Source organism: Lampetra fluviatilis, chromosome 64 (assembly GCF_964198595.1).
Source record: "Lampetra fluviatilis chromosome 64, kcLamFluv1.1, whole genome shotgun sequence".
In the NCBI taxonomy this organism is placed as follows: Eukaryota; Metazoa; Chordata; class Hyperoartia; order Petromyzontiformes; family Petromyzontidae; genus Lampetra; species Lampetra fluviatilis.
Window position 1 is genome coordinate 4,286,340 of NC_136338.1, and position 9,661 is coordinate 4,296,000.

The 9,661-nt window shown below is 45.9% G+C and overlaps 1 protein-coding gene across 1 annotated transcript in view; it reads left to right on the forward strand.

Annotated features, from left to right (window-relative positions):
- Positions 1 to 468: 468 nt before the first annotated feature.
- Positions 469 to 9,661, forward strand: part of KRR1 (KRR1 small subunit processome component) — an 18,991-nt gene continuing 9,798 nt past the window's right edge. Inside the window, 7 exon segments of the mRNA XM_078882251.1 lie at positions 469 to 514; positions 1,313 to 1,363; positions 1,366 to 1,400; positions 1,402 to 1,518; positions 3,319 to 3,453; positions 4,005 to 4,130; positions 5,321 to 5,404. Coding sequence (XP_078738377.1) covers positions 469 to 514; positions 1,313 to 1,363; positions 1,366 to 1,400; positions 1,402 to 1,518; positions 3,319 to 3,453; positions 4,005 to 4,130; positions 5,321 to 5,404 — 594 coding nt within the window.

Sequence of the window (9,661 nt, forward strand, 5' to 3'; positions counted from 1 at the left end):
GGGGGTTGAGGGTGGGGGGGTTGGGGGGTCAGGGCGGTTGGGGGGTTGAGGGTGGGGGGGGGTTGGGGTGGGGGGGTCAGGGCGGTTGGGGGTTGAGGGTTGGGGGGGGTTAGGGGGTTGGTGGGTCGGGGGGGGGGGTCAGGGGGGGTGGGGTTTGGGGCGGTGGGGGGGCCGGGGGGGGGCGTCGGTGGGGTGGGGGCGTGATTTCTCACGTTGGGGGGTTGGGGGGGGTAATGGGGGGGTTGGGGGCGTCGGAGGGGGGTCAGGGGAGTGGGGTCAGGGGGTGGGGAAGGGTCGGAGGGGTGGGATGGGAGGGGTCAGGTGGGAGGGGTCAGGTGGGTGGGGTGGGAGGGGTCAGGTGGGTGGGGTGGGAAGGGGTGGGAGGGGGTCAGGTGGGAGGGGTCAGGGGGGGGTGGTTGGGGTTAAGGGGTCGTGGATCCGGTTCCTGTGCGGATCCTCGCTGGGATGATGGAGGCTGGCGAGCGGAGCGGGCGGCGAGGCGGTGCTGATCCCGGTAGGGCCGCGCTGCAGCGAGGGGCCCTCTGGGGGGCCAAAGGGGGGCCAAGGGGGCCCTCCTCAGAGGGGTGGCCCCGTGCCCCCCACCCTCTTGAGACGTTTTTATTTTTACGAGAACCCCGAGTGGCGTCTTGCCTTTCCAGGCGCTCGGTAGGCCCGAACGGGACCCCCCATCGCGTCTCGAGGGGTCTCCGAGGTGGGGGGGGGGGTTGCTTGGCTAGGGGGTACCGAGCGCGTGTGGGGGTCTCTTAAGGGTGGCCCCCCACACACACTACGTCCCGTAGGGGGGGGGGGGCCCTAAAGCCCACGGCGTTTCCAAAGTCCCTCAGCACGTGGCCAATGCCGAGACGTTGGGGAACGGGGGTCCGATAGCTGCTGCCACTCCACTGCTGGATGAGTGTTCTACCCCACCCCCACTCTCCTACCCCCCCCCACTCCCCTACCCCCCCCTACCCCCCCCCACTCCCCTACCCCCCCCCACTCTCCTACCCCCCCACCTGAGGACGGCTGCTTGCGTTGTGGCCGAAACGTCGTGAGAATTATTTTATTATGTTTTATTTTTATTATTTCCCTTCTACGTGACTTTACCGAAAGAACCAATATAGACGTGGTGTCATTGTTGAAAGTTATCAGAAGTGTTAAAAACATTTTTTTTTTGATGCGCCCTGCAAATCTACGCAAGAAGACGTGGCTCGGCATCGGGTCCTTGTGTGTCGAGTGAATCTGTCTGCTTGGGTGTCCTCTCAAGTCTTTGGTTTGCATGGCTCACCCTGACCCACCCACCCACCTCATCCAGCAGCGGAGAAGCAGAAGAAGCAGCAGCAGGAGGAGGAGGAGGATCTGCTGACGGTCCCGATGGCTGGAAGGAGCCGGGGTTCACGCGTTGAGGACAACCCGCGCGGCCTGCTGGAAGAGAGCTCGTTCGCGACGCTCTTCCCCAAGTACCGTGAGGCCTACCTCAAGGAGTGCTGGCCGCTCGTGCAGAACGCCCTCGCCGAGCACGTGAGTGCACTCGCGTGTGTACTCGTGTGTACGTGTGTGTGTACCCCTGTGTGTGTACTCGTGTGTGTGTGTGTACTCCTGTGTGTGTGTACTCCTGTGTGTGTGTGTACTCATGTGTGTTGTGTACTCCTGTGTGTGTGTGTGTGTACTCCTGTGTGTGTGTGTGTACTCATGTGTGTGTGTACTCCTGTGTGTGTGTGTACTCATGATCTGTATGTGTGTGTGTGTACTCCTGTGTGTGTGTGTGTGTACTCCTGTGTGTGTGTGTGTGTACTCCTGTGTGTGTGTGTACTCATGTGTGTGTGTACTCCTGTGTGTGTGTACTCCTGTGTGTGTGTGTGTACTCCTGTGTGTGTGTGTACTCATGTGTGTGTGGTACTCCTGTGTGTGTGTGTACTCATGTGTGTGTGTACTCCTGTGTGTGTGTGTGTGTACTCCTGTGTGTGTGTGTGTGTACTCCTGTGTGTGTGTGTGTGTACTCCTGTGTGTGTGTGTGTGTACTCATGTGTGTGTGTACTCCTGTGTGTGTGTGTGTGTACTCCTGTGTGTGTGTGTGTGTACTCCTGTGTGTGTGTGTGTGTGTACTCCTGTGTGTGTGTGTACTCATGTGTGTGTGTGTACTCCTGTGTGTGTGTGTACTCCTATGTGTGTGTGTACTCATGTGTGTGTGTGTGTACTCCTGTGTGTGTGTGTGTACTCCTGTGTGTGTGTGTGTGTACTCCTGTGTGTGTGTGTGTGTACTCATGTGTGTGTGTACTCCTGTGTGTGTGTGTGTACTCCTGTGTGTGTGTGTACTCCTGTGTGTGTGTGTGTCCTGTGTGTGTACTCCTGTGTGTGTGTGTGTACTCCTGTGTGTGTGTGTACTCCTGTGTGTGTGTGTGTGTACTGTGTGTGTACTCGTGTGTGTGTGTGTGTGTACTCCTGTGTGTGTGTGTGTACTCCTGTGTGTGTGTGTCGTGCGTGTGTACTCCTGTGTGTGTGTGTCCTGTGTGTGTGTACTTCCTGTGTGTGCGTGTGTGTCCTGTGTGTGTGTGTGTACTCCTGTGTGTGTACTCCTGTGTGTGTGTACTCCTGTGTGTGTACTCCTGTGTGTGTGTACTCCTGTGTGTGTGCGCCCTCCGATGTGTGAACTCCTGCACATGGCCTCGCACAAGCGTCGTGCGACGTCACCGCCACTTAGTGGCGAATGGCGGTTGTTGTTGTTGAACTCCTGTGTGTTTGTGTGCTGTTGTGTCCCTGTATTTGTCCTCTGTGTCTGTACTCCTGTGTGTTTTCTGTGTGTGTACGTGTGTGTGTCCTTTGTGTGTGTGTGTGTCCTGTCTGTCCTGTGCGTGTCGTCTTGTGCATGTACTCCTGTGTGTGTCCTGTGCGTGTCCCGTGTGTCCTCCCGTACGTGTCCTGCACGTGCATGCGTGCGCACCATCAGAACACGGTGGACCCGAGTTCTAGTCCCGCTCGCGACCGATAACAGCAGCGAATATTTGAACTGGCCCTGGGCCTCCTCTAGATCGACCCAGCACCTAAATGAGTACCCGGTACGGTGTGTAAACATCACCACTGGGGGGGAGACAAAGGCGGCCGGGCGTGGTGCTGGCCACCCACCCACTCGTGTGCCGTGCCGGCCTTCACAGCTGCTGCTACTCGCTCACAGCACTTTCCCCAACAGGCTAAACTGGGGGGATCTTTGCGTGTACCTCCGCTGTGACGCCCCTTGATAGCGCCAGCTGTGATTGGCTCCAGCGTGTGGCTGGACGCGTGTGACTATAGGCGCCTGACCCCGCCCCGTTTGGCCGGCGACAGGGCGTGCAGGCCACCCTGGACCTCATCGAGGGCAGCATGACCGTCGCCACGACCCGCAAGACCTTCGACCCCTACATCATCATCAAGGCGCGTGACCTCATCAAGCTGCTCGCGCGTAGCGTGGCTTTCGAACAGGTGTGACCCCGGGATAGCGGTACGGGGAAAACGCGAGAACGTACGTCGTGACGATAATATGTATAGAGTTGATCGGCGATTGTCCGGCGTGCGATTGTCCGGCGAAACCGGTAGAACCGCTCCAAAGATCTTTTGGTAAAGTCACGTAGAAGGGAAATAATAAAATAATAAAAATAACATTCTCACGACGTTTCGGCCACAACACAAGCAGCCGTCCTCAGGTGAAGAACAGAGCTGCTTGTGTTGTGGCCGAAACGTCGTGAGAATTTTGTTTAATTTTTATCATTTTATTATTTCCCTTCCACGTGACTTTACCGAAAGATCCAAGAATATGAATCCTGCTCACTCTACCCGTTCCCACGGTGACCCCGCTCACGTCACGGGGTCTCCCTTAAGTACCCCGGGAGACGTGACGTCACGTGCACTGTCCAGCGCGCGTGACCCCACGTCCCGTGACGTCATCGCACTGGACAGCGCACACGACGCCACCACTCTCCTCTACTCCTCTACATTTGTATGTGCGTGCGTGCGTGCGTGTGCGCGCATGGCAGGCCGTGCGCATTCTGCAGGACGACGTCGCCTGCGACATCGTCAAGATCGGCTCGCTGGTGCGGAACCGCGACCGCTTTGTAAAGCGGCGCCAGCGTCTCATCGGCCCCAACGGCTCCACGCTCAAGGTGGGCCCCCCCCCAGCCCCCACCCCCCTCCAGCCCCCACCCCCCCCCAGCCCCACCCCCCCCCAGCCCCCACCCCCCCAGCCCGCCCAATCTCGAGCGCTACGAACCCGGCGGCCCGAGTTGGATTCCCGCTCACGGCCAACGTGGCCCACGAGTGACACTAACACTGGTCAACAACAAAAAAAACTAATTCTGGCCTGGACTTTTGCAGCTGTTCTAGACTAATTTCAGGGTGCTGATTCCAAATCTGATCTCAGATTTGCTCTATCACATCTCATTTTTAAATCCTTTATATTAAGTTCACTCGCTTGCTTGCTTGCGCGCTTACGACCGTGCAAATCTTTCGGTCGTTTTTTAACCCACTTCCCGTGATCCAATCGAGCTGACATTTTCCACACAGACTCGTTGTGCGTGACAATTTATTTTCGTGAACATTTTTTTTCCATAACTTTACACTTTTTAGGAAAAAATTAATTATATTTAATTACCAATTGCTTAATGGTGGCAGGCAATCATCTGACCCATAGGTGGCAGCCATCTCAAGCCAGAGGACGAGAGGACTCTAGCCGCCACGCATATAAAGGATTTATAGTGAAAAACTTTGTTTTTACGGGTTAATTTTTTATGCTATCGGCATACCCCATTTTCATTGGTTTTACCCGAAATTAACTCTGTCACTTATGATTGCAAGTTGTTGCGAGTCAGTGACTGCTTTAGTGTTAAAATACGGCGCTGTATTTTTAGGATAGTGTGTTCATAATATCATTTTATGTAGATATCCACATTTATTTAATATTTTTCTTCCGCAGTTTTTATTGAAAATGCAATATTTGATATCTCAAAAACCTGATGCGATAGACAAAAACTGCTAAGTTTGTAATCAGCACTCCAAAATTACCTTAAGACCGTTGAATACCTTATGCCAGAAGAAGTGTGTTGACCAGTGAATTATCTGAACCAGGCCTGGGTCTTCGACTGGGCCTCGAATGAGTACCCTGTACGATGTGTGAACGTCGCCACTTGGGAAACGAAGGGCGTGATGGTGGTCACTCGCTCACCCGGCCCCTCCCTCCCCGCCTCGTGTGTCATGCCGGCCTTCATAGGCGCTGCTGCTGCTGCTCGCTAACGGCACTTGCCCCAACATTCTGCTAAGGCTACGTGGGGGATCTTTGTCTTTGTGTGGCTGGCAGGCCCTGGAGCTGCTCACCAGTTGCTATATCATGGTGCAGGGCAACACCGTGTCTGCTCTCGGCTCCTACCGGGGACTCAAGGAGGTGAGTGTAGTGTATAGTGTATAGTAGTGTAGTGTATAGTGTAGTGTATAGTGTAGTGTATGGTGTAGTGTATAGTGTATAGTAGTGTAGTGTATAGTGTGTAGTGTATAGTGTAGTGTATAATAGTGTGTAGTGTATAGTGTGTAGTGTATAGTGTGTAGTGTAGTGTATAGTGTAGTGTGTAGTGTATAGTTGTGTATATCATGGTGCAGGGCAACACCGTGTCTGCTCTCGGCTCCTACCGGGGACTCAAGGAGGTGAGTGTAGTGCGTAGTGTAGTGTATAGTGTAGTGTATAGTGTAGTATAGTGTAGTGTATAGTAGTGTAGTGTATAGTGTAGTGTATAGTAGTGTAGTGGATAGTGTAGTGGATAGTGTAGTGTATATTAGTGTATAGCGTAGTGTATACTGTAGTGTATAGTGTAGTGTAATGTGTATAGTGTAGTGTATACTGTAGTGTATAGTGTAGTGTAATGTGTATAGTGTAGTGTATACTGTAGTGTATAGTAGTGTATAGTGTAGTGTATAGTAGAGTAGAGTAGTGTATACTGTAGTGTATAGTGTAGTGTAATGTGTATAGTGTAGTGTATACTGTAGTGTATAGTGTAGTGTAATGTGTATAGTGTAGTGTATACTGTAGTGTATAGTAGTGTATAGTGTAGTGTATAGTAGAGTAGAGTAGTGTATACTGTAGTGTATAGTGTAGTGTAATGTGTATAGTGTAGTGTATACTGTAGTGTATAGTGTAGTGTAATGTGTATAGTGTAGTGTATACTGTAGTGTATAGTAGTGTATAGTGTAGTGTATAGTAGAGTAGAGTAGTGTATACTGTAGTGTATAGTGTAGTGTAATGTGTATAGTGTAGTGTATACTGTAGTGTATAGTGTAGTGTAATGTGTATAGTGTAGTGTATACTGTAGTGTATAGTAGTGTATAGTGTAGTGTATAGTAGAGTAGAGTAGTGTATACTGTAGTGTATAGTGTAGTGTAATGTGTATAGTGTAGTGTATACTGTAGTGTATAGTGTAGTGTAATGTGTATAGTGTAGTGTATACTGTAGTGTATAGTAGTGTATAGTGTAGTGTATAGTAGAGTAGAGTAGTGTATACTGTAGTGTATAGTGTAGTGTAATGTGTATAGTGTAGTGTATACTGTAGTGTATAGTGTAGTGTAATGTGTATAGTGTAGTGTATACTGTAGTGTATAGTAGTGTATAGTGTAGTGTATAGTAGAGTAGTGTATACTGTAGTGTATAGTGTAGTGTAATGTGTATAGTGTAGTGTATACTGTAGTGTATAGTGTAGTGTAATGTGTATAGTGTAGTGTATACTGTAGTGTATAGTAGTGTATAGTGTAGTGTATAGTAGAGTAGAGTAGTGTATACTGTAGTGTATAGTGTAGTGTAATGTGTATAGTGTAGTGTATACTGTAGTGTATAGTGTAGTGTAATGTGTATAGTGTAGTGTATACTGTAGTGTATAGTAGTGTATAGTGTAGTGTATAGTAGAGTAGAGTAGTGTATACTGTAGTGTATAGTGTAGTGTAATGTGTATAGTGTAGTGTATACTGTAGTGTATAGTAGTGTATGGTGTAGTGTATAGTAGAGTAGAGTAGTGTATACTGTAGTGTATAGTGTAGTGTAATGTGTATAGTGTAGTGTATACTGTAGTGTATAGTGTAGTGTAATGTGTATAGTGTAGTGTATACTGTAGTGTATAGTAGTGTATAGTGTAGTGTATAGTAGAGTAGAGTAGTGTATACTGTAGTGTATAGTGTAGTGTAATGTGTATAGTGTAGTGTATACTGTAGTGTATAGTAGTGTATAGTGTAGTGTATAGTAGAGTAGAGTAGTGTATACTGTAGTGTATAGTGTAGTGTAATGTGTATAGTGTAGTGTATACTGTAGTGTATAGTGTAGTGTAATGTGTATAGTGTAGTGTATACTGTAGTGTATAGTGTAGTGTAATGTGTATAGTGTAGTGTATACTGTAGTGTATAGTAGTGTATAGTGTAGTGTATAGTAGAGTAGAGTAGTGTATACTGTAGTGTATAGTGTAGTGTAATGTGTATAGTGTAGTGTATACTGTAGTGTATAGTGTAGTGTAATGTGTATAGTGTAGTGTATACTGTAGTGTATAGTAGTGTATAGTGTAGTGTATAGTAGAGTAGAGTAGTGTATACTGTAGTGTATAGTGTAGTGTAATGTGTATAGTGTAGTGTATACTGTAGTGTATAGTGTAGTGTAATGTGTATAGTGTAGTGTATAGTGTAGTGTATACTGTAGTGTATAGTGTAGTGTAATGTGTATAGTGTAGTGTATACTGTAGTGTATAGTGTAGTGTAATGTGTATAGTGTAGTGTATACTGTAGTGTATAGTGTAGTGTAATGTGTATAGTGTAGTGTATACTGTAGTGTATAGTAGTGTATAGTGTAGTGTATAGTAGAGTAGAGTAGTGTATACTGTAGTGTATAGTGTAGTGTAATGTGTATAGTGTAGTGTATACTGTAGTGTATAGTGTAGTGTAATGTGTATAGTGTAGTGTATACTGTAGTGTATAGTAGTGTATAGTGTAGTGTATAGTAGAGTAGAGTAGTGTATACTGTAGTGTATAGTGTAGTGTAATGTGTATAGTGTAGTGTATACTGTAGTGTATAGTAGTGTATAGTGTAGTGTATAGTAGAGTAGAGTAGTGTATACTGTAGTGTATAGTGTAGTGTAATGTGTATAGTGTAGTGTATACTGTAGTGTATAGTAGTGTATAGTGTAGTGTATAGTAGAGTAGAGTAGTGTATACTGTAGTGTATAGTGTAGTGTAATGTGTATAGTGTAGTGTATACTGTAGTGTATAGTAGTGTATAGTGTAGTGTATAGTAGAGTAGAGTAGTGTATAGTAGTGTATAGTGTAGTGTAATGTGTATAGTGTAGTGTATACTGTAGTGTATAGTAGTGTATAGTGTAGTGTATAGTAGAGTAGAGTAGTGTATACTGTAGTGTATAGTGTAGTGTAATGTGTATAGTGTAGTGTATACTGTAGTGTATAGTAGTGTATAGTGTAGTGTATAGTAGAGTAGTGTATACTGTAGTGTATAGTGTAGTGTAATGTGTATAGTGTAGTGTATACTGTAGTGTATAGTAGTGTATAGTGTAGTGTATAGTAGAGTAGAGTAGTGTATACTGTAGTGTATAGTGTAGTGTAATGTGTATAGTGTAGTGTATACTGTAGTGTATAGTAGTGTATAGTGTAGTGTATAGTAGAGTAGAGTAGTGTATACTGTAGTGTATAGTGTAGTGTAATGTGTATAGTGTAGTGTATACTGTAGTGTATAGTAGTGTATAGTGTAGTGTATAGTAGAGTAGTGTATACTGTAGTGTATAGTGTAGTGTAATGTGTATAGTGTAGTGTATACTGTAGTGTATAGTAGTGTATAGTGTAGTGTATAGTAGAGTAGAGTAGTGTATACTGTAGTGTATAGTGTAGTGTAATGTGTATAGTGTAGTGTATACTGTAGTGTATAGTAGTGTATAGTGTAGTGTATAGTAGAGTAGAGTAGTGTATACTGTAGTGTATAGTGTAGTGTAATGTGTATAGTGTAGTGTATACTGTAGTGTATAGTGTAGTGTATAGTGTAGTGTATAGTAGAGTAGAGTAGTGTATAGTAGTGTATAGTGTAGTGTAATGTGTATAGTGTAGTGTATACTGTAGTGTATAGTGTAGTGTAATGTGTATAGTGTAGTGTATACTGTAGTGTATAGTAGTGTATAGTGTAGTGTATAGTAGAGTAGAGTAGTGTATAGTAGTGTATAGTGTAGTGTAATGTGTATAGTGTAGTGTATACTGTAGTGTATAGTGTAGTGTAATGTGTATAGTGTAGTGTATACTGTAGTGTATAGTGTAGTGTAATGTGTATAGTGTAGTGTATACTGTAGTGTATAGTGTAGTGTAATGTGTATAGTGTAGTGTATACTGTAGTGTATAGTGTAGTGTAATGTGTATAGTGTAGTGTATACTGTAGTGTATAGTGTAGTGTAATGTGTATAGTGTAGTGTATACTGTAGTGTATAGTAGTGTATAGTGTAGTGTATAGTAGAGTAGAGTAGTGTATACTGTAGTGTATAGTGTAGTGTAATGTGTATAGTGTAGTGTATACTGTAGTGTATAGTAGTGTATAGTGTAGTGTATAGTAGAGTAGAGTAGTGTATACTGTAGTGTATAGTGTAGTGTAATGTGTATAGTGTAGTGTATACTGTAGTGTATA